Here is a 25,769-nt window from a genome sequence, read left to right on the forward strand (position 1 = left end):
GTTGAAATAACACAGGTTAAGAAAGGTAAACTTTAACTGCTGTGTTGAAAAATAACAAACATACAATGTTTCTCTTAAGCATGTAATGCATTTTCAAGCACATCAGTATGTATTATGTTATGAATGAGAAACCTGTTTTATGTCAATACATCTCTCCTTCGATGCAGTGTCATGACCAGATTCCTCAAAAAGTGAGCACTGCAAGATAAAACATATTTTCTTGACTTGTATCCAAAAACATTGTGTGTTCGGATACTGGAATGCTTGGCACTGGCACAGCTGTCACTTCTACTGAAGCCAGCTTGTTGTCAATCAGTGTCTCAGAATTTTTTTTAATCTATTTTGGCAGTCAAGTCAGAGTGGCTCGCAGGGATTTTTCCCTAGCTACTCTGACCGGATGACAAAAAATGTATTTTTATGCCCTGATGTTGTGCCCTGGCTCATCATTGTTTACAGCTGTAGATGACTGTTGAGGTGGCTTGCTGCAGGGGGAATCTGGTTGCTGCACTCTCCCTCATTCTGTATTATAAAACACCATACTCCCCTACTTTTTACTGCTGATTTGTTCCCAGTCTCCCACATGCACTTGAGTAAATAATCTTTACTGCCTCTCTAGAATGAGATAAACTGGAATAACAGGTGCAATCGGCACTCCACCAATTTTACCCATCAGTATGAAAGCAGTTGTACCATGTCTTCTATGGCTCTGGTGGGAGTCTGACAAAATAACCTTTGATGATGTCATAGTAATGGCATCAGCGGTAATCATCAGGTATCATGGTTTGGTGAAATAAAAAACACTTTGAACAGACAGCCGGTGTCTCAAACTGGTACTACAAAATGAATACATGGGTGTTTACCAGGGTCTGATGAATGCAGATGAAGGTTCTCAGTCATCCAGGTCATGGTAATTTTAAGTGCTGCATCATAGGAAACTGGACGCGTTTCAGTTTCCTGAAGAGGCTTCTTCAGTTCTTACTAATTGGAGGGGAGTCGCAGGCTTTTAAACTCTGTGTGGGAGTGTCCTTACAGGGTCGTTGGGTCAACAATCCACAAGTGGCCCTAACGACTCTGAAACTCAAAGCTCACACGTGTCCTTACTGACTCTGATCATAAAATAAAAATATTTGTTGGAAAATTCGTATGTAATTTTAATACTTAAAGTCAACATTTTAGGCCCAAATATTTTTTGAGTGCATAATAGGGACTAAAAGTCAGACTGTCTCAAACTCTTTGCATCAATATTTACCTTTCCTTTACAATTATGTCTCTTGTGAATATCCTAACTTAATGCAGTGTGCTACTATATAGCTGGAGTACTCCTTTAAAAAAGTTAAAATGCATATAGTATATGCATTTATAGGATTTTTGTGTGTGTTAAGGGAGATATAAATGCTAAATTTAATATGAAGCATACATTTGTGTGTATGTTCAGAGACAGTTGAACAAGATATACTGTTTTGCTCAGGTGCTTCTGGGAAACTGGTTTTCTGTTTCTGTGGTTTGGACCTACAGTGCACAGCTTGTGTTGCTCTTCTGTAAGTCAAACAGCCTTCAGCTCCAACAGTGGATGCACCCTTTGCTGTGTGAGGAATATGTGTGTGAGTTCACACTACTTATCTCCTTCCAATTTTAACGTTTTTTCTTTCTGTCTCCTATCTCTGTTTATCTCTCTCTGCAGGAGAGTTGTGAACAGCTGATGCCGGTGGGGGATTGGAAGGTATGAACTTATGAGTGCACAGCTGCTATGTTAAGAATCAGCCTGTCTCTCTCTCTCCTCTTACCCTTTCTTATCAGCGTGCTTCGTCTTTTGTGTTCCCGCTGTCTATCGTCCTTCATCTTTCTTTGTTTGTCATCTCTTCACACTCGCTCACTTGGGTAAACAGTAATGCTGCCTGTGCAGCGAAAAGAAAAAGGTGGAAGATAGCTATCTGTTATTTCACAAGGGTAAATATAATAGAGATCATAATAACTATTTAAAGAAAGAAAGACAGGATGGTGGAGTCATTTGTGTAAAAAAAAAGGTCCCTGGTTTGGAGCCATTATCCAGTGGAGGCCTTTCTGTGTGGACTCTAAATACATGCTGGTTGGGAACAGGGAACTCTAACATGCCCGTATGAGTGATTGTAAGTTTGAATGTCTTTCTGTGTTACACCTTGTCCAGGGTGTACCTGCCTGTCACCCAGTTATTGCTGGCGTAGGCTCTAGCCCCCAGTGACCCTGCACAGGACAAGTCAAGATAATGAACAGATGGATGGAAAATGACAGCTTGCCTGATTAGCAACTATGTCTCAGTAGTTACTTGGCTCAGAAAAAAAGCTTTCAAAACTTGTACTGTTTTGGAACAAGTTCACCCGCACTTGGGAGTTTCAAGGTGTGCCATATTTCAGCTTTGAAAGCTAAAATAACCTCCGTCTCCAAAATAAAAAGCAATACTTATAGTCACAGTACCTAGATCTGTTCAATTTAAAATGACCTAAGTTACATCTTGTCATTGTTATTAAATCGTAACCTTGTGTCGAAAAGACTACCTCTAACAGTGAATGGTCATAATGCTAACATATTTTTTATACCACTTTAGTCAGGATTGAAGTGGCTTTTATAGGATACCGTAAGCTCAGCTGTGTTGATTTCTCTTTTTGTTAGTTTAAACTTTGACATCTTGCTCAGGCCTTGCTAATAGACTACTGTAGGTATGACGTTTGTTGGCTAAGTTAGCATCGCCATGGCTCCCTCGACAAAAAGCCTATGGGATTTTTCAATAGGATTTTGGATTATTGCAGAAAGCTCTGTAAACACAAGTTTATGATAGTTTCATGTTTTGTTCAGCAAGATAAACTTCACAGATGAGCACAACTTTTATGATTTTTGAAGCATAAATGCAATCACCAGAAGTAAAAAGCTAACATTAGGATAAAACTAATTACATCACGACCACATGACTTTAACATCAACACTTAGCTTCTTACCGCACTGTACAACACACACTCTACTATAAATTGATCAATGCACAAGTTGGACAGTTTGAGTTAGAATAGTTTGCATCCACAATACACCTGTAAATACTGTAAACCTCTGTGTTCAGCGTGATGACGTTTAATGTCCCTGACAACCTGTCATCCACCATCTGTAGTCTCCTTACTGACAGATTTTAAGTTGTAGAACAAAACATGAAAAATCTTTTCAGCTTGTGTTAACCACAGACCTTATGTCAGACATTTAAATGAAAACCAATAAAAAAAAACATTGACTATGAGAGGAGGAAACCGGAAGTGCAGAAATGCTAACCTACTCCTGGTTTTAGGACTCATTCATGCGGTACTCTACATCTTTCGGCCTTAGCTATCAATTTCAGTTACTCGCAACCCTTACATTATTCTATAAGCATTAAATACATAATAGCCTACATAATCATTGCTGCTAGCAACTTTAAGCTAGCACCTACCTACCACAGCAATGTAAAACTGTGACCAGCAGCTTCCTGAACAAGAGCTAATGCAAGCTAATGCTACATACCGAGCACAAAACAGCAAACAGCTGAAGTGAAGAAGCGGCTTATAACAAAAAGTCAAACATTAAGTGAGATGGACAGAGCCAGTAAAACAACTCTCGTAGACCTTTTTGTTGTGAAGGATAATAAAAACTGCCTTCATTTTAGGTGTTGGGTTGGGTGAAGGTGTCCACAGCTGACTGGTGGTGACAATGCAACATTTTTGAACTGCTCTAAAAATACTGTAACCATAGGTTTATTTTTATTAATTTATACCAATTCAATTTAAATACTAAGTACTATTACAGCATGAGTGTGCATTAATTAGATCTTTTACTTCAGTTATAGTGTTAAACTCAAGAACATTACAATTTATTGACTTGCAACTTGCATGAAAGATTATGGCATCAGTTTGACAAGTCCTCTGAGTTTTTTTCCACCTTCCTTTTTCAAAAGTTGAATTTCACACATGTAACTAGTTCGCTGGTTTATTTTAGTCAGACGTGCTGATTGTCAGACAGGAGTGATGAAACCATGCTCATGAAACACCTCCATTTCACACTTCAAACTCACACTTCAAGTCCTAAGACAGTGACACTGCATTTGACGAGCAATGTTCTTACTGCTCGCTGGGAAGCCTGCCTCCACCTCATTTATAGAATTCATTCTTGAAGTATTTAATACCTTTGTAGAGACTTCCATGTGTGTTCAACTAAACTGTATAAGGTGTACAGATCATGAAAAGCTCTTATTCTATATTCTTAAGGAAAAGATATTTAATCCACACTCAATGTCTCAAGGAATACTGTAGTCCTGCACCTGTCGCAAGCTGGGTTTGGATGTGCGCACTTTCCACCTTCTTCATATTTTTTTCTATTTTTCTCATTAAAGAGCTCTCTGACACCTTGAAGTGTGACTTCAGTCATGTAGTTATGTATACAACCTTGACTAGACCATGATCTTATCCTGCAGAGGATGGCAAGATCACAGTGAGATTGTTTCTGGTTATGTCAGAGAACTGCATGTGTGGAAGCAGGCAGCACACCATTAGCCTGAGGAAGTTCATTGGTTGTTAGTTAAATAACTTCTGACCAACTTCAGCAAAATGCGCCATCAATTAAAGTTGTGAAGAAGTAAAAGCCTGCAACTTTTCAGTTCAGGTCAAGAGGAGATGCTCTAAGCAGTGTGCCAAATCTAGATTTTCAACAGTGGTGTTTTTTAATGGTGTGTTCACCACCAAAGTGAGGTTTGACTGCGGTTGTTTGTGTTTATTTGTGGTAACATTACTTGCACTAGTGTTTATTTGCCCCAAACAGGCAATTTACTTTACTGTACATTAGCCATAAGTTAGTGAGCAAATGCATGCACTGATGCAAGTATCTGTGTGTTTGAATTCAGGTCAACCTCTCACTAAACTCAGCACTCACCAGAGACTCCAGTTCTCTCTCTCGTCTTTCCTATCTCTGTAACATTACGTTCATGAAGTAAATTACATTTCCTCTCCAGCTCCAGTTGGCAGTGAACATTACAGAACATAAACACCCGACAATGGAGGTCACCTCCGAGGATCACTGCTGCAGTCAGTTTTATAAACAGGAGTGAAGATAAATCCACTTTTAATTTCAAAAGTTATAAAGTAATCTCTGAATTTGAAGAGATTGCGGGTGTTTATTCCTCCAGAATGTCTGGATCTGCACAGAACTCTGTCCTCCAGAGCTGGAGGAAAAAAGAAAAGAATGTAAAAACTTTTAAATTGATTAATATTACATTACAAGCTGTAATTTGTGAAATATGTAGCTATGAAAGCAGTCAACTAATTTTAGTATTACAGCAAGTATGAGAATTTAGAATTTAAATGATGGGATCATATAACATCTTTAATTTTTAAATGTCTATATGTCTGCAATGAATATTAACACTTTAACATGAACAGTATTCCTGGAAATGAAAATAATTATATTTGGAAAATATGCAGTCAAAATAACCAGGCCAAAAATGCAGGCCTTCTTGTTAACTTCTATATGTGACAAAAATATATCCATGCTACAAGTGAAAACAAGTGGAGATATTTTTTTAAATTGTTGTTAATTTGATTACTGTACCTGCTCTGCAAAAACTATTTCAATGGATACAGGTTGCAAATTATTCTGAGGGTTTCGTAGATGTTCAGGACAACTTTCAACCCAATCCCGTGAAAAATAAGCTGTTGATAAGGCTTAGAATATACAGAAATAATCACAAAAATTATGAAAGTTAGGGCCAAACTTGAAAAATTCATAACTTAAAATATGATTTGGAGTACAGCTATAGGATTTTACAAGGTCCCATGAATTTGATGAAAGTTTGAATATAAATGTTTTCAAGAAAATCCCTGACATGAACAGGGAGGGCCAAGGTGAGTTGGTACTGTATGGGATGACTCAAAAATCTTTCTGATTTCAATATTCGTTCAAACTCTCACTGCTCTTCAAATGCTTGCTGGCAGAGATTGTATGTTTATAGTAGACGGAGGGATGCAGAGTCAGCAGGGAGAGAGAGTTCATTGCTTCTGTGGAGGAGAGGGGGACAAAGTCAGAGAGAGACAGGGAGGGAGGGCAAGCAAAAAGTGGCGTTTCAAGTTGAGTCAGCATGCTGAGTGTTCTGTCAACAGGAAAGGGGGATAGATGGAGAGAAAAGGGGGAGAGATGGGGTTGAAGTGGCAGAACAATGAGCCGGGAGACTCTGGTGTGTGTGTGTGTGTGTGTGTGTGTGTGTGTGTGTGTGCATGTGTGTGTAAGTGAGAGTGTGTGTTTGCTGCAGTCAGCATAATAGTGTCACTGTTACAACATTACAGTCATGTGAATATGCACGTACACTTCTCAACCCTCAGCAGACATCAATATCTTATTTTGTCATTTTTGTTGTAATTAAGTCAAAATATACTTCTGAATTCAAAAGCTGCTTTTTTGGCGGCAAAATGAGCATCCTGGACAGTTAATCAGAGCTCAAAGTTTGGCAAAGAAAAGCAGTTATTTTTGACATGCAAAAGGATTAAAACAACTCTTTAATTAACCAAATATCATGTACTGTAAATACATTGGCATTTGTAACAATTCAGACAGAGTTCAAATTGGCATGGCTAATAGTATAGTAGTACTATAGTAGTTCGAGTAGTAGAGAGTGTAGCTTCTCTGTACAAATATGGCGGCCATGTTGATGCAAATTCAATAGTACGCCAATCCCTTTTGATTTGAAACTAATTGAAAACAGCACAATATATGTAATGTTTTACCTCATCAACTTCGACAGGAGCAACAAAAGACTGGGAATGTTGTGGAACGCTCCAACAACACCTGTTAGGAACACTCCACAGGTACACAGCTTCACTGGTAACATCTGATAGTGTCATGATTGGGTGTCCTTGAAAGACTCAGTCGCACAATCAAGGATGTGGTGAGGTTCACCACTTTGATTGTATAAAGGAGATTACTACATGGGCTCAGGAACACTTCTCATGAACTGCTGTCAGTTTGTTTGCATATGAGTGCATCAGTTTTTATTGTTTTGTTATACACAGCATCACACGTGAGGGACTTGTAGGTGGAGGCCAACAATCATCTACATCTCGAAAATTCACCAGAGCTAACTGTACCTAAAGGTACAGCACTGAGGCCCACCTGTGAACCATGCAGTCAAATTTAAGGACTTGATTTAAATCCCTCTTTGAACTTTATTTTATCTTTATCTAACAAATTATGTCATATTGAGGTTGGAAAATTCTTTTGCCAGGGAGACCAGGCAAAAACAACACCTCAACATAAGAAGACAAACTAAAGAATATCAAATGAGGAATAATATAAAATATAATAGCAGCAAAATGTAGACAAGAACATGGATGGACCCTTTGGGATCTGTCAGGACCCGGTGGACCGGGCTGGGTTCAGACAAAAATTTTGAAATGATATCTGGGATCAATTTGGGTTCGATCACGTCAATTCACGTGGTACTTTCAAGTTTTTATAGTGAAAATAAAGTATAAAAATAAAGAAATGCATAAAAAATAAGCCATAAGTTATATTAGTGTGATAACTGCAGTGATAACTGATCATATGTGATTAACCTACTGTGTCCTGTGAGGTGCTGGGGTTTCTTATTTATGCGACAACACTTTGAATGCAACACAGAGGCTATTTGTTACTGTCCGGGTGGCAAACTTTCATTCAGCTTACAGTAACTGTGTCAGGCTAGAGTCGGGTTCGGATGTAAGAAAACACAACGCCTGTTGGTCGAGTTTGAGTTGGGGTTGGTTACTGCTCTCTTGGACTCAGACAGTAATATGCAGCCCAGGCTGCACCCTTATGTTGACTAAGAGGACACACTTACCACAGAGTTTACAACAGTTTACATCAGATAGGTTAAACGTTCTGTCCTTCTGTTCCCTTAAAATTAGCCAAAGTTAAACCTGACATGAAACATTTTTGTGGAATGACCTTTCCTCAGTGAGTCAACCTAAAGACTCCATTGATATGGATGGATTTTTACCACAATTTCAAGTGTATTAGGGTAACAAATTGTAAGCATTTAAGTGTGTTTACAGGTCCTGTGGAGTACTTCTGCACAGGTGAAAATAAAAATACCTTTTATGGCTCCAGAGGAAGCCTCATTTAATCTGATAAATTGCCTCCATTGATGTCGCTCAGTCTCTAAATCGCTTTGTGGTTGATGTGGGCACCAGGTTTTGAAATGGAAGAAGAGTAGGTGGAATAAAAGGTGATCATTTGTTTACTAAACGGTTCATTATGAGTCCAACAGTGTTATAGGAGTGAAATGTTAGACTAGTCGACTGTTTTTCAAATGTTTCACATGCAGCTTCCTCTGGAGCCCTAGAAGGCTTTGTACTACTTTTATCACATATGGAGTATAATACCTCAAGACCTGTAAACACATAATGTGTAAAGTTGTGTAGTTGCCCTTTAAACAAGTGATGCGGTAATGTCTCTGAGTCCTTTACAGTCTGAAGCCACTCCACGGAGTTTTACAGAAGCGGAGAGGTTGTTGCAATATCAAGGCGGGATTCTCCTTTGATTCTTGATTATTGCTGGATAACGTGTTATGTCCAGGCTTCCTGCAGACTTACAGGTCTCCTCATATTTGTCATTAAAAGACTTGACCTCAACACAGCTAATTCATGAACAGCAGCTGTCTTGTTCTTGTCAAAAAGCTGGAACATAACAAGGTCGCTGAGGTAAAACAGAGAGACAGGGAAGAGGAAACAGATCCAAATTGGAGCAGTGGTGCTGATGAGAGAGAGACTGAAGACTGACAAGACAACTGACCAATCCTGTGCAGGGGAGGAAGCAATCTGAGCAAATCAACTGCAGCCTGCCCCACACCCTGCTTCAGCTGCCTATAGAGCGTGAGGAGGGAGGGGGGGAGGAGGGCTGCAGCTTGGTGCTTAAGAGTCTGGGTGGGAGTAGTGCAGAGCAGACAAAGACACTGCAGCAGCCTGCAGCCTCCACCATCCAACTGTCCATCCTACAGCGAGTGCTCACCAGGACCTAGTCCCTTAAAACAGGAGAGGTCTGGCCGCTCGACTGCCCTTCTGCACACTCCTCTTCTTCCTCTTCTTTGTTGGCTGAGAGAACAGTTACTGTGGAGCCATGCCTGAGTGCTGGGACGGGGTGAGTGGCAGGGAGGAGTGTGTAATGGAGGGATGCACACTGTACCTGAGCGTGGTGGTGTGAATTACTGTATTTTGATCTGGTGTCAACTACGTCAGAATAAATGTCTCGATCTTTTTTGCAAACTGATGATGGTTTTTGAGCTGCCTCTAAATATTACATTTTCTATTTTTCTTTAAAAAAACTAATATTATTCTGAATAAATTCTGCTGGTGGTCAGCAAAGTGCAGCTGTGGTACAAAGATGATGCGGAACTTGTTGTGTCTATGTGCTGCACTCAGGGAGAAACTGCAGCGTCAGTGTCAAATGATGGGTCACTCTTTGACTCTGGCCCACTGACACACTTATGCTTGCCAACATGCCCTGATGCACATTCCACTGCGGATAAACATGTGAGCATGTGTGTGTGTGCAGGGGTGTATGGTGCAGGTGTTAATCCTCCTGCGGTACCATCCATTTTGGCAACCTTGAAACAGATCAGTAAAGGTGTGTGTGTGTGTGTGTGAGGAAAGGAAAGGAGGATGTCTCTTTGTGATTTTCTGGTTTATCACTCACGTTTCATGTGTTCCTAGCTGCGCCGTCAAGTAGCCGAAATTTTTGCTGCTTTTTGGGTCTCATGTCACAGTTAAATCCACAAAATCCCTCTCATCATGTTGCTGTGGTGCATCAATCATCTGACTTTGAAAGCTGCTTTTCCACCTTCACTGAGAGACATTGTAAATTTCCTCTCTGTATTTTCCTCCTGGACATCTGAAGGTCATCAAGATCTCTGAAACGTCTCCTTAAATCCACCAGAAAAACGAGGCACTGCAGACAGACACAGTGAACAAAGCCCCTGATGCTGTAAACTGCCTCAAATTAGAACGCTGATTGCAGATAACACCGATGTTGGCGCTGAAATAACAGAGAGATAAGCTTGCTGAATTAGCTGCACGGCTATCTGCTGCCGAGGGGATTATGCAGAATTTTAGCAGTTGGCTGCATCCAAATGTGCTGTTTGGTTCTGTACTGTGAGTCATTGGGAGTTATATCTATCACTCCATAGTGAATGCGTGTTGTTGTTATGGCTATTGAGAGATGCTGCAGATTGACAGTGGGCAGGTTAACGGTTGTTTCTGAGTGTGCCAGAATCATTTTCAGGTGTGAAAGGGACAGTAATGATGTCAGTGTGTGTTAGACCTCTGTTTGTGTGGTTTAAATTTAAATATATAAACAGTAGAGTCAGCATCATCATCAGTGTGTGTGTGTGTGTGTGTGTGTGTGTGTGTGTGTGTGTGCCTACGTTGCGCAGCTCATGGTAACAAATATCTCCTACCTCCATTTTGAGTTTGCTTGGCTCTGACCAGACAAAATGTGGGTCATTATACAAGAGTTTGGATACTCAACAAGCCAAATGTTTGGAACAGATATGAGCTGTTAGAGATCTTTATGTTCAATTCATGCCAAAAAAATGAAAAAATGAAAAAATGAAAAAAAAAAATCAGAGAAATAATCTGAACACTTGCAGTAGTCTCTTTATTTAAACAGTTAGTCTCTTTTTCAAGAGGCACCTATGTACAGACACACAGATCATTCACAGACACATACATTGCCACAATTAGGAAAAACATTTACAAATATGAAACAAGGGAATGTAACTGCATAGTTCATTCATTCATTTTTATACAGCATAGTATTTGAACTTTTGCCAAATTCAGTGTGAACAGGAGGTTCAACTAATGTGAAAATCTCCTGTGACCTGACATTTAATCCGTAGTTTTTATAGTACAGTCTTATAAATATAAATAGATAATGACCTTAGTTTAACCACAACACTGTGAATCTTATTTCTGTGATTAAAAGCAAAATGAATAGACAATGTAAATTATGTCTGGTTTGTTCTCAGGTAGGATATGGAAGATAAAGAGTGCTGAGTTTAGAGTCAAATGAACGTTTTCGGCTGTTCAGTTCAGAGTATGTGGGTAAAAGCCCCTGTTAAGCTCTCCAGTATCAGTCAGATGAATTAGTATATTGTGATATAAAATTTGAGCTTCCATTCAAATCCTTTCCCATGTTTGGCTTTTTACTACTGTACATCCAATTTCAAATGTTTCCTCCCACATTTATTCCATTCCCAATTTCCCAGATGTTTTTTTACACACCAAAATTGTTGTCAGGGTCTTTGGGGGTAACACTTATAACCATCATTAATAAATGGTACATTTTATTTAATTTAACTCCAGTTTTATAAAGTAAACCTTATAAATATTTATTAAGCAATTGTAAATATTTATAACTTTCTATTGACAATCGAAATAAGAATTAATTAACCATTCAGAAAGAATTATTAACATCGTTTGCAACTTTACAATAAACAATTGCTGAATAAATGATTTATAAAGCATTTCCTTGTTTGTTAACATTGAAATAACTCTAATTGATTGCTTAATTAATCACATATTTACCATTTATCAATGATGGTTATTACAAAGAGTTACCAGAGTTGGTCATGTTCTTTTAGTCTTTATATAATATAATATTATATATTATATAATATAATATTATAATGGAAATTATATATTTCAAATGGAAAACTATATAACAATCAACAAATTTCAGAAAGCTGATCTATGTAGGTTAGACTCTTGTTCACCCATTTTAAAAATCCAAATTACACAGCACAGATTCCAGTTGTCTGAATATTTTTGTGGCTCTGGATATTGACTTTAGGATTTCAGTTTAATTCATGTATTATTGATTCATACATGGAAGTGACTCTTTCAGCTGTGAGGAGATTGAATCCTCAGTATTGTCACCTGATCACATACAGTCAAACCTTCCTTCTCTTTTGCCAAAGAAATGCGGAGAGCCATTTACTTTGTACGTACATTTATTTGACATTTTGTCAATCCATGTCCAATAATGAACTGTCCGGGACAGGATTCACTGTGGTCATAGGTCACACTAATTACAGACCTTGTTATCCGAATGAGCCTCTGGACATCTGCCATACTGCTGCGAAGCTGGTGATTAATGAGGAACACTGCTGCACTGATTGGCTGTTGATGGTTAAGCAGGATTTTCCCAGCAGGTGCAATAATGAGTCTCTCGCAACACACAGCGTTTCAGACATATTGATGTGTCGCATTTTGAAACACTTGAGATTATGAACCACTGAGGTTTGTGTTTACCCAGGGAGGATCCAGGTGTAAATGTTTCCAACAAAAACAGATGACAGTGTGTGAACCACCAGGTGAGTGACAGTGTGTTTGTGTGTTTTTCGCAGGAACATGATATTGAGACCCCTTATGGAATGCTGCACGTGGTGATCCGCGGGGCACCCAAGGGAAATAAACCTGCCATCCTCACCTACCACGATGTGGGACTGAACCGTAAGTATCCAAGAAAAAATGTGTGACTGCGTGTGCGTGGCTTGACAGATGTTCCCGGCTTGTCGGCGAAGTGTTTCTGCACTTATCAGAGGTGATAACTGGCCTCCGTGCTGCATCATTCCAGGAGGGAATGATGCTTTTTATCTGCGGTATGAGATCACGACTATGCTAATAATTATAAAAACACTCTATAACAACCATTTATTAAGCAATTGTTTATTGCAATGTTGCAATTAATGTCTGTAATACTCTGTGAATGGTTAATATTGTTTGGATGGTCATTATAAAATTACAGCTGATGTTTATCAATCTTTACAGTCGCTTAATAAATGGTTTAGAAAGTATTTCATTGTGTGTTACTAGTGAAAAAAACTACTAACTAAACATTAATTACCTTTAAATTAACCATATGATTTGATAATGATGGTTATTATAACGTTACCTACAGTGTGTGTGTTTTATCGGGAAGTTATTAAGCAGTTTCTTGTACCTGAGGGTTAGGGTTAGGGTTAGATAGGGTTAAATTTGGTGTTATAAAATCACATCAATTTCATAAGATTTTCTGTCAGGATTTAGTAAAGATCATCGTCATAACACAAATGATACACAAATACCCTTTCAAGCTCTAAAAGCTAAGTGTTGACTATCGTGCTGTTCGTGTCATTCCACAAAGTCACAGCCTGCCGTGTATGCCAGCTTTTAATACAGGCTGAGTGGTCAGTCATTTCATAAAGGCAGGGATAATGATGTAAACTTGTGTACGGGAGAGGAAGGATGGACAGGCAGAGGAGTTGGGAAGAGAATCAAAACAATGAAGGCGCTTTGTCTTAAAGTGTGATGAGAGGAGACGAAAATAGAGAAGAGGAAGAGACGAGGAGGCAAATGAGAGGGTGAGTGTGAGAGGCATCGATGAAATGTAGGTCAGAAAAACATCCCCATCCTGCGGAGAGAGGTTGGGCGGGGCCGGCAGCGCTGCGGTGCGGTGCAGAATTGATGGGTGGAGGTGGGATGAGGACGGTGGGGGTTTTGGAGGATAGCGTGTCATGGAGCGGAGCTGATCCACGGCTCTGCTGACTGCAGATATCTGGCTTTTGTTGTCTGTCCCACTGGCCTTTATTGGTTATCTTCCTGTTTTGCTGTAATCTTTAAGCTGATTACCATCCCACTTTAGCAAAAAACTAAAGAAATGGGGAATCATACGAAAAAATGCAGCAAAAAGAACAAAAAGAAGGACAATATTGTAAATAATGTCAAATATAATAGACTTAAAACTACAATAGACAATACAGAATATTACTTGTGTTTTCCTGCTGCAGCAGAACCACGAGGCTATTAGTATTCATAGCCAGTCACTAAATCATTCGACTGTGGCGCACAATCACACAGGATGGAGCAGGAAAGTAATGGATGAAAGGAGCCACACTGGAATAAAGACATAAAGTAAAATTGGGAGGGAGTTCATTGTTCCAGTTACAATGAGTCCCAATCTGCAGATGGCACAGCGGTCCACCAGTCCCTGATTAAAAAACACAGAAGTAGACAGAACAAGAGAACAGGAGGGAGTGCGAAAAATGTAATGAAGAGAAAGAGTTCAGAAGTGCGAGAGAGAGAAAGGAAGGCAGGCAGAGTGATTTAAGAAGCAGAAAAGAGATCAAGGAGAAGAAATTGTTGCCGGAAAAGCCGAGGAGAGGGGTGACAGGAAGACAGGCTTAAACAGAGAGGAGAAGAAAGTGCAGAAGGAGAAAGTAGGTCATAGAGTCAGTGAGAGTGCAGACTGCAGCGCTGACCGATGATTCAGCGTGCACCGATGAGAAAGCGGGAGAAACATCTCACCTCTGTCCTCACGTAGCATCGGTATTTTAATGTTAGCCCACATAAAAACAAAGTGGACGCCAGCATGGCAAAGATTAGTGGGTCACCTTTACTGCCTCCCGTACTTTTCCTGTCCAGCCCAGTTGTCATGCTAATTGGTCCGTTTAATTAACGTTGCTCAGCCAGAGCCCCGAGGAGGAAGCAATGTTGCTGCCTGGTTTCACAGAGTATGACACACATGTGCTCCAATTAGGCCAACTGCAGAGCCAGTGGGAAGAGGGAGGCAACTGGAGCGCTGGCATCTTTAATACATGGAACTATTTCAGAATGAAATGTTCTGACTTTTCTATACTAGTTCAGGTAAAAGAGCTCTAAAATCATCAGCAAGTCAATCTAAAAAAAAATCCATGATATTTTTTAGGATTTAAAAAAAATATGTACAAAATTCATTTTAAGTATACTGCTGTAAATAAGACTACATCCGGTAGAGGTGTACTACCAACTACTTGATGAACAAATTATTTAACAAACAGTGTAATGCTTTGACGTAATGACTGGAAACTGGTGAAAAACTAGCCTAGTTTCATCAAAAGTGAAAAATACTCCCTCCAAAGCTTCTGAAACGGTTTTATTTGCATGTTCTATGATTTTTTAAATTTACACTGTGCAAATAGAAACTAAAAGCAGGACATGAAGCTATTTCTCGACCAAAAATTTTTACCTCGCCTTTTACTTGGCCAAAATGGTAGTTTAGAGTAGTTAATACATAGTCACAAATAAAACATGTCACAGCATTCTCATTTAGACAGTCTGAACAGAATCTGTCCTTCTTTGTGTTTGCCAAAACAAAACAAAAAAACATTATAGAGTAATTTATAGATAAATTAATAGTTTCGAAAGGTGAATAAGGCTTGTATGACATATCAGATTTGTTGGAAAGAGTCTTTGCCTTCTCCTTCTGGCTCAGGATCAGTTGTACAGATGGCCACCTTCAAGTTCCCCTCTGAGTCTGATGCATATTTAATGTGATCACATTCCTCTGCTCCCATCCCTCCATCCTCTCCTCCTCCTCTCTACCCTGCCCTTTGCTTTCATCCCACCTCCCCCTCACGTTTCTTCCACCTTATCTCTCTATCCTCTCACACCACGCTACCTCTGCTTATTTCCTCTCCTACAGACAAGCTGTGCTTCAACACGTTCTTCAATAATGAGGACATGCAGGAGATCACCAAGCACTTCGTGGTTTGCCACGTCGATGCACCGGGACAGCAGATTGGAGCATCACAGTTGCCACAGGGGTACAAAACACATACACACATTTTTGCACATGACCAGACAAACACTTTAATACAATACATTTTTATTGTTCAATATATGTTCATCATCTAGTGGGGATTAGGCTGTTAATGATGATGATTAAGGGAATAATTTAGGATAATCTGAATTAACTAAATGACTTGAATGCATCATGAGTGTAAAAAAAAGAGATGCTTTTAAATGCAGTGATTACACACACAGCGTGTGAAGCAATCATGACCAGAAGTCATGTCCGCTCTCTCACAGGTACCAGTACCCGACGATGGACCAGTTGGCCGGGATGCTGCCCACCGTGGTGCAGCACTTTGGGTTGGTGATCTCTGCTTTTAAACTACACGTATTCCACATTTAATCACAGAGCCGACAGCCATCTGCAGGGACATCGTGTCCTCTTTTTACTCTGCAGGTTGCCAAAGACAAGATATTTTTTGTTGCTGCATAAACCAAAATTTTCATGTAGTTGTCCTATTCATACCAATTCTTCTGTACATTTTTTTAGTACATTCAAAATGATTGTGAGGACAACATTTCTCATCTGAATTTGTAAGATTCACCTTTTTGTTTCTGAAGCCTTGAACACGTTGTAGCTTCATGGCCTCAGTATTTGATTCCTGAGCAGTGTCTCTTGATTGCAGAGTAAAAAAAATATATATCGACGTTTTCTTGCCAGCAGATGTAATTTTAGCTCGGACATTCAGTACCAGCCGCGGCTGAGACGTACAACACTTTGTTCTGCACAAGCCAGAATTTCAGTGTGTGCTGCCAACGGTACAGTTCTGCAACCTTGTACAGACACAGCAGACTGTCACAACAGTGTTTGTACTATTTCAATGTACCCTCCGCTCATATGAACTATTTAAAGTAGTATATCATTATGAATCTTCAACACATGGCCTCTAATGCACCAATATTGTTTTTTTAGGTTTAAGAGCATCGTTGGGATCGGTGTCGGAGCTGGAGCTTACATTCTGGCCAAGCTTGCTGTAAGTCACATCTCAACATTCACATATTATATTATATTATATTATATTGTATTATATTATATTATATTATATTATATATTGAGCACTGATGTGTTCTGAGTGACAGTTTTGTCGAAGTGTACTACCTCTAAATTGAAGATGAGTCTTACATATATTTCTGTGTCCTCTGCTCTCAGCTGATCTTCCCTGACGTGGTGGAGGGTTTGGTTCTGCTGAACATCGACCCCAATGGTAAAGGCTGGATCGACTGGGCTGCCACTAAGGTACCAGTTTATAACTGCATACCTGTGCTTTTTGGTTGGCACACTTAAACTTTCTAAATCTGCTTTTTGTTCTCTTTTGATAACAATCTCCCTGTCTGTCTCCCAGCTGTCAGGTCTGACCAGCGCTCTGCCAGACACTGTGCTGCCACATCTCTTCAGCCAGGTAAGCTCATGATCCGGGAATAAAATGCTAATTGTTTTTCAGTTGCTATTTCAATTTCAGGAAAAGAAAAGGCAAGGAAAACCTAATTCTCAAATGAGTAACTTAATTGGACAAAAGATTATATTTTGAAGAAATTGTCTTGAGATTGTTGTACACACGAAGCAAATTATTCATGAATGCATCTTTGCAAAGGTTCTGACCCAGTCTGTATGGTTCTCTGCAGGAGGAGCTGATGAACAACACAGAGCTAGTGCAGAGCTACAGGCAACAGATCAACAACACCGTCAACCAGTTCAACCTGCAGCTTTTCTGGAACATGTACAACAGGTGGAGAAAGAAACGTTTCCCACTCACAGACACACATGAACACACAAGTAATCGCTTCATCTTAACATGCATCACGTCTCGTCTCTTTCAGTCGGAGGGACCTGGAGATGAATCGCAGTGGGACAGTGATCAACGCCAAGACCCTGAAGTGAGTCAGTTTCATTTTACAAAGAATACAGAATCCATTTGATTTACATTCATTTATTTCATCATATACAATAAATCCATCATTAGTAGGTCACCAATTAGGATAATCACTTACTTGTTTTACTTGTTTTCAAAGCTGAATAGAAACAGAAAAGCAGGTGGCTAACAAGGATAATGCCTGCGTCCTGCCAGCTACTTGGCTAAATATTCTGAATGTCCCTTTAGGTGTCCTGTGATGCTGGTGGTGGGAGACAACGCTCCTGCTGAGGAGGGAGTGGTGAGTCCAACATCCTTTATAATCCGCCCGCTCTGAAGATTTATTTTATCTCATTATTCAATGCCTCTGTCTCATCAGCTGTCTTCCTTCTTTGGCTCGCTCCCTGAACCTTTCCACTTCCTACTTCAAAGTAGTCCGGCCTCAGAGAAATATTAGTCTATCTAAAGCTTTAAACAGCCAACCGCCCCCCTCCTCCCAGTGTTCTTGCCCTGTTCAGTGTTTTGTACTTGGCATGTAAATCCAGTTAGTGACTGTTTGTCCTCATTCAGTGAAACAGAAACAGGTCAGCCAGCACAGACCTGGTTCACTCTCTCTACAGTCCTGCTGCACCCCGAGGACTCTGTGTCTGTTCTGTCTGTCCATCTGTGTCTGTGTGTGCAATGCATGACTTTGATACTACAGGTGTGTGTGTGTGTGTGTGTGTGTGTGTGTGTGTGTGTGTTCTCCTCTCCAGGGGCCAGATGGCCTCACTCTGTCTCTCGGGTTTCCTAGTTTGAAGCGGCCCAGATATTTATGCTTCTGCACCAGTTAATCTGCAGCATGTTCAAATTGAAATCAAATCACCCCCACTGTCAGATGGAGGAACGAGGCGGAGGTGCAGGCAGGCAGGGCGGAGTGGTTGTTGTTATGAAACATCTTGGATGGAGAGAGGGATGGAGAGATGGAGAGTGACAGAGGAAAAGAGGGCAGCAGTGTGAGGAAATGAGAGACGTAAACAAAGGTTGTTTTATTGGATGTGACAGATGGAGGTCACGTAAATATTTCATATCCGCTGACGTGTTCACTCCCACCTATATGACACATTACTTTATATTTGCAGCATCTATTTTGTTGTGAATTTGCATGTAATTGCTTGTCATCCGATAATGTATCGGCAGATGAAGCTCATTTATACAACTAGTCATTACAAGAGCTTTAAAAATAGCATTTTGTGAGATGACTTGCATTACTGTTGTGTCTTAATGTGTGTGGACAGTCAAATATGTAATTTGGAAATCTGTGGGATGGATTAACGATTAAACGCAGCAGAGAGAAAAACCCTGTTCTATGTGTGTTTGTGCATGTCCAAAAGTGTGAGTGGTCATGTATCTGTTCACATCTGTCGTCTGTGTGTGTGTGTGCGCACACTGCGGCTGTGCTCTGCTGGAGTGACTCATCTCTGCAGCACACTGCAGCATCTGGGTCACTCACATACACACGGACCAATGTAGCCTCCATACATCAACTATACATCCAGCACACCCACAGTTCCTCCACATGTCCTGACCTGATCTTTAATGCTCCCCATAGTACGCAGGTTTTTGTTGCTGCAGCCCTTTTTAGGCTCATTCAGTTCAACCTGCTGTTTTTGTCCTCAAGGTCGAATGCAACTCCAAACTGGACCCGACCAACACCACCTTCCTAAAGGTAACTCTTTGTCCTTATCTGGCCTACTGCTACTCCATCATTACACCAAAAGTCTGGATTAATGTGCAAGCAACACGTCAGTTTAGACACACTTTTTACATATGCAAAATAATCATAATAAGTACAGAAGATATGAATGTTTAATTTTGAACACAGCCTACATACTAATTAATTATGTGCTAATTAGTCTTTACTGACCTAACTAACCCTAACTCAGAATGAAACACACTACTTTTAAAATAGAAACTAGCCCAGTGAAAATGATACCATAAAAACTAAAAAATGCATATAAGATATATATATATATATATATATATATATATATATATATATATATATATATATATGTATATATATATGTACATTCCACTGCTCAGGTAGATCCTCTGGGACTTTTGGTGTGATACTTTAGTCCTCAGCAGTGCACTGGAGGGACTTCCTGTGATGCCCAGCAGCTTTCTGCTCTCTGAAAGTAATGATTCACTCCCCTGTCACCAAAACAAATAGGTCTTTGTGTTTTTGTATCTTAACGGTTGGATAGAAGCAGCAGGTGCACCTTTACTTCTGCAGCAACACAGCGTGATCATTTAGTCAAAGTAACACTGCAATGTCTCGTCTTTTCATTAAGCACCAAACCAAACACATTATTCAAAATTTGAATGGAGAAAAAGCAGAACGACACAATTTAATAAGCCCAATATTGATATTGTAGCAGTCATCATTTTACTAACATGAAGCACGTAAAAACAGATAACAAAAGTACGGTTTGATACTGGATTATGTAACGGAGATGTGACAGTGAGCTTACACAGTTGTTTCCAGTCAGGATGGCTCCTCTTTAAAATATGAAATGTACACCGCATATAATGCAGTTACACAGTTATTGCTACTTGCAGAGCAGAAGCAAGCAAAGACGATGTACATTAGCTCTAGTTCCTGTAGCTGTGAGCTATTAGCAGTTTGGTTGATTGCTGCTGTCTCCTCTCATGGTAGATGGCTGACTCTGGTGGACTTCCTCAGCTCACACAGGTAAAATAACCTTGCATTATCAACTGGCTGCCATACAATCAAATTAAATCTAAACAGAGACACATCACGAATGTATCATCCATATTTGACATCGTTCGAATCCAGTGGAGTTAAAAACTGTGACGTGTTGTTTTCCAGCCCGGCAAACTGACTGAAGCCTTCAAGTATTTCCTGCAGGGGATGGGCTACAGTAAGTATCCATTCAAAAAGGACTGTGTTTAATGTGTGTATCTTTGCCTTTGGAGTCATTTCTTCTTTCTAAAAGTTATCTGAGCTGTAATGTTGTAGTCATGTGTCAGTGTGTTGTGATGTATTTCATGCAGAGGGACATGAGTTGTGTTAATCTTGCCCTCTGTCTCCTTGCCCCGTTCTCTCAGTTGCTTATGTGAAGGATCGGAGGTTGAGTGGAGGGCCAGGTACTTCCCCCTCCCTGTTCACCTCTGACCTCTTATTGCTGCCCTGTTCGATGACATTGGCATTTTGAAATTTATTTTGAAATTTGTTTTGGTTATGAATACAATATGTTGGGCTGCTATGAAATTACTTTTGCTGTCATTTCCGGTGTTCTTTTGTTTTTTTTTTATCCCAAGGACATTTAACCCCATTTTTGTTTTAGCAAAAAATAATTTTTCCTTCCACGGAAAAATATACTGCCCTCACTTCCCCTCCCCCCATTCCTTTGCCATTACATCTCCAATACGGCTCTTTGCATGGCCTTCAGCTGACTTTGAGCAAAGCCTTTTGGACTATGTGTAACAGATGACCATTAATGTGTTACTTCCAACGTAAGAGAAGTAATTGTTCAGGCTTTAGGAGAATGGCCAACAGAAAACCAAATTTAGCAAAGTATACAATGTAAAAAACTAAAAGACGCACCTTTGAGAATCAAAACCATCCTTTAGGGCTTTGGGCTTCAATATTTTCTTGAGTTTTGTTGCTGTCAGGATGAAAACACAAAACCTCATCATACGAACAGACTCTTCAGTGCTTTGTAGCCTCTTGCAGCTTATTGTTTTTATTTTCTGGCCAGTAAACTGTATTTAACTCTATTTCCAGAATCAGAAAGAGCTCTGATAATCCCACAGTACACCAGGCCAGCTATAAATGACAGACATGGAAAGTTTGTGACTAGATGGTGAATATAGTTGACCATTTTGCAGCTTGATATTTTTCTCAGGAGTTGGTGGAGGCCAAAAACAGACAAGAAAAGTAAATATTTTCCTTATTTCGACGACTTATAATAATGTAATATAATGTGCAGATAGGCAACTTTTTGTAACCATGTTTGGCGTTAACAACTTAATAGGATAATACTGTATGTAATTGTGTTCACAGATTGTTGTGCTGCCCCTTAGTGGCCACAAAAATCTATGAAGCTACATGGCAGGGTCCCCATCTCAACTGAAGGGAAACACTTAATTGTCAATCATCATCATTATTGCTCACGCTTAACACATTCAGAAACTGGATTACTATATAGAGTTTGATAGGTCTTGAAAAAGCAGCACACTTGCTTGAACTTGCTTACAAGTTACAAGTTTTACTATGTAATTAATTAATACTTAAAGCAACATCCAAACATGAAAATTCAGTCATTATCTCCTCACACACGCTGATGGAAAGTCAGATGAAGTTTCGTAGTCCACAAAACATTTCCGGAGCTTCACAGCAAAACAGCGTTGCAGCATCCTCCTAAACAACTGAAGTAGCTGGGGACTTTTAAGAAGTGTTTTTTTTATTTGAATTCTTTTTTTAAACATCTACTTCAGTTGTTAAGGATAATGCTGCAACACCATTTTTCTATGAAGCTCCAGAATAGTTTTGTGGACTATGAAACATCCGACTTTCAATTGCCTAGGAAATGAGTAATGACTGAATTTTCATTTTTGGGTAAACATTAAACATTAAACTTTATCACAAACACAAACTGAGCCCAGAGTTCCTCCTGTGCATGGTGCGTACAATGTGACTCTGTGTAGACACATTAACAGCTTTAAATAAACAACCCCAACCATTCATGGGTGTTGTGCTAGCCACTCAGCTTTTCTCACCAGCTACAAAAAGGGATATTCCTCAGTTCTGGCATGTACTCCCCATATCTCCCCAACATCAACTTATCACACTGTTTTGTTTTTTTTACTAAATGTAACGCTGAATCTTTGTCTTCCACCAACCCCCCCCACCTCCCAGTGCCCTCCGCCAGTATGACCCGTCTGGCTCGCTCCAGGACGGCCTCCCTGACCAGCGCCAGCTCCATTGACGGGTCCCGCTCTCGGGCATGCACCCATTCCGACAGCACCGAGGGAGTCGGCACGGTCACCCAAACCATGGAGGTGTCCTGCTAAACTGAGCCATAGAAAGAGGGAGGGAGGGGGTAGAGGGATGGAAGAGAGAGACAGGGAGGGGCAACACTGGAAGTAAGGTTCATGAACGAGGTGGAGACAGCTCTCTCTGTCTTCATCTATCTCCTCCAGATCCCTTTTGTCTGCCATCTTCTTCCCTCCTCCACTGTAAGATACCATATGTATTGCTAACGCCCTACCACACCTGTCACTTAAAGATTTAGACAACTGTTTTCTTTCTCTAGTTGTCATTCTTGTGTTTGCTAAGTGTCTCCTCATTCTTTGCCTGCAAACGTTATAACACCCCACCCCCCCCAAAAAAGATAACCCTGTCGGTCAAAAATCCCCACAGCAATATGTGATAATGAGCTGCTGATAATGTGAACATCTGTCAGAGATGGTGAAGGTGCAGGATTTTACATAGGTAACATAATGAAAAATTGTTATGCATCAGTATTTTACAGTTTATTCTTTTCCTGTATGGACAGAATGTGAGTATCTCTCTCTGTGTCGTTTGCAAAAGATGGTCATTTCAGAGGGGGTGTGTCCAGAATTTGACAGACAGCAGAACACAGCTTATTGTAGCTGAGTGCACCTGTAGTGCTTAGAGAGGAGTCGTAAGCTGTTTTTAGTCTGAGAGCATAGCTAGAATACCCCACGCTGATTTAAAGCTGCACTTAGTAAGATTTTATGTCAAATTTGTAAACTAGATTTAAAATGTAGGAGTGATCCAATCAGCCTACATTCAGCCTGCTGTGAGCAGGTGGGCTTGTTGTTTATTGACAGACCAATATTATCATACACGCTTTTCCAGCAAAGTATTAAAAATCCATCTGTGTATTAGCAGACGAGTGTGTTTGTTCAAGATAGTCAGAGATCTTAGACACAATCTGAGGCTAGACTCAACGAACTCTAATTACATCCTGACAGGAAATTAAACCCCGCCGCCAGTTGTAAACCTAGCCACTACATCACCACGGAGCATGGCTGACACAAATGTGCAGCTTCCGTCTGTCTTTACTGCGTTTACCGTAATAATCTGAACATGATATGGCCAAATATAACTAAGCTTGTGTTCAAATAATCTTGATTTTGAGCAAGATGACAATCTGTAATTTGTCTAATCTATTGTTTAGTGTCAAATGAGCATAAAATGACAGATATAGATTTACAATCCAATGCAGGCAATGTAGCAGTAAATTTCACAGAAGCACTTAATCAGCATGCAAAAAAAATTGTGTGAGAATAGAACTAAATATAGTGATCTAAGTATTTAACTGCTTAAAAAAATAATGGAAATACATTATGAGCTTAATATTCATGTGTGATGTTTGTATGTAGCGTGAGCACTGAGGAATAGAGTTATAGCTAATAGAGGAATTAATGTTATTCTGTATGAGCTTAAATTGCAAAAAAGGGAATGCATATAGAAGATTCAATCGCTTGAACTATGTTTATCATGTCATTTGAATCAAAACCGCAGACATGTCAGACTGGTGACCATGAGCAGTACACTGATGTTATTGATTAAGTTCAAATATTCCCTTATTACTGCCATTTGGAGCCACATTAGTGCACCGTTGCTGAGTGCAGCTTTAACTTGAGTGTCATCTCATATTTCTAAGACAATCCACTACATTAATATAGGCTAGAATAAGTATTTATCAACATGTATATGCATGTGAATGTGAAAGTAATCTTAGGGCATTCTAGTATCTGAGTAGTATCTAGTATTAGGGCATTCTTCATTAGCACCTTACATGTGGCTAGTTAAATAGAGCCATGGATGCAACCGCCACCATCAGTCTGTAACTCCAGTGCATGGACGTGGTTCTGGCCGTAGTCGGCTCTTTGTGGTCTCTAACGTGACAATCACACTCTGACCCAAACCAAACTAGACCAGGGGGACCGAGGCAGGACCAGGCCGACCCGACAAAACTTTCCGGGTCACCGCCAAAGAAGTCGCAGAAGCCTTCCCTTACAGCGCCCAGCCCCTCTCTGTGGATATACCAAAGCTGCCCACACACAAGTATCCACAACCACACACACATTCCCATGCACACACACATTTTTACACATGAAAGCTGTGTGGGCTGTGCTTTGTAAGGGAACTAAGCCAAAGATAAGACATGAATACACTAAATTCACATAAAAGAAGGAACTCATTGCTGTGTGGTCAGTGTGTGTTTTGATGTGCTGTGTAACCATAATCTCACAAATATAGTACATGTATATAGTTTTAGACTAGTGAAGCTGTGTGCTGTTATCAGCTCTAATACTGGACCACCTTTTCATTGTGCTCAGAGATGGGGTCCCCTGGTTTTCAGCTTAGTAATGTACAGTATTCGTGTAACATATTCACCTTCTTCTGTTTCTAGTTTTACACAAAACCCTTTGGTCCCCTGTCAGTAGGGGCGTAGCTTCCAATCGCTGAGGTGTGCGCTTCCCTGAGGCGGCCTGTAAGGGGCGGGGCTTTTTTGGAGCCATTTGGGCGCCAAGCTCGGAATGTAGGGCAACCCCCAGCCACCTCAAAAAATAACCCCTTCCCCCTAAAAAAATCACATGGTGCCCCGGCTCTCACAGGCAAACCCAGTCGCACCCTAAAGGGCTATCAGCTGAAGTCACTTTTTAAAATGTTGGTCTTGTTAGTCGTGTTTCTGAGATCCAGGGGACCCAGGAGAGCAGTAGACTGACAGAGAATAAGCTTTTTTCATGCAAAGGGATTTTGCCAAACACAGAGAGAGATTCTGAATGAATGTTAAAGGAAAATGAATGTGTTTTTTGTTGAAGCTGGAGAGATTATTGTTGAACTATCCAATAAATGTAAAAGATTGAAAAACTATCCTGACATGCGAGAATGAGAGATTATGAGGAGATATTAGACACTCAGATCAAACACCTCAGTCGCTCCACTCTGAGCCTCATGGATGAATTTCATGAACACTGAAGAATGCATGTAGCGGAGTTCGTAAACGATCATCTTTCAGTGTTTCTTCTCTACACTAAGCTATTTTCTGCCATCTTCACTTTGGTTTCCTCCTACACGACTTCTACCCAAACTGCCTGGGGGGCTCCTGAATGTATTTTGTCCCTTTTTGAAGTGCTGTACAGTATTGTCGACCTACGCCTCTCAGAACCCCTCACTATGGTTTGCACTTCCTTTCCTGCTCCACATCTTTGA

General features: G+C 40.2%; 1 protein-coding gene across 5 annotated transcripts in view; it reads left to right on the forward strand.

Annotated features, from left to right (window-relative positions):
- ndrg4 (NDRG family member 4) overlaps positions 1-22,591 on the forward strand; it is a 60,530-nt gene extending 37,939 nt beyond the window's left edge. For 2 of the 5 annotated variants that reach the window (XM_073471970.1, XM_073471972.1), the window contains 15 exons: positions 1,682-1,720; positions 12,416-12,521; positions 15,511-15,631; positions 15,897-15,959; positions 16,573-16,633; positions 16,810-16,896; positions 17,003-17,059; positions 17,283-17,386; positions 17,478-17,534; positions 17,759-17,810; positions 19,170-19,217; positions 20,211-20,246; positions 20,385-20,436; positions 20,624-20,662; positions 22,437-22,591. In XM_073471970.1, the coding sequence (XP_073328071.1) occupies positions 1,682-1,720; positions 12,416-12,521; positions 15,511-15,631; positions 15,897-15,959; positions 16,573-16,633; positions 16,810-16,896; positions 17,003-17,059; positions 17,283-17,386; positions 17,478-17,534; positions 17,759-17,810; positions 19,170-19,217; positions 20,211-20,246; positions 20,385-20,436; positions 20,624-20,662; positions 22,437-22,591 (1,077 nt within the window). Of the gene's footprint in view, positions 1-1,681; positions 1,721-9,129; positions 9,151-12,415; positions 12,522-15,510; positions 15,632-15,896; positions 15,960-16,572; positions 16,634-16,809; positions 16,897-17,002; positions 17,060-17,282; positions 17,387-17,477; positions 17,535-17,758; positions 17,811-19,169; positions 19,218-20,210; positions 20,247-20,384; positions 20,437-20,623; positions 20,663-22,436 lie in introns of those variants that run through there. The other 3 variants (XM_073471973.1, XM_073471971.1, XM_073471974.1) reach the window with 3 other exon arrangements.
- Positions 22,592-25,769: the final 3,178 nt, after the last annotated feature.

Source organism: Pagrus major, chromosome 8 (assembly GCF_040436345.1).
Source record: "Pagrus major chromosome 8, Pma_NU_1.0".
NCBI classification, from domain to species: Eukaryota; Metazoa; Chordata; class Actinopteri; order Spariformes; family Sparidae; genus Pagrus; species Pagrus major.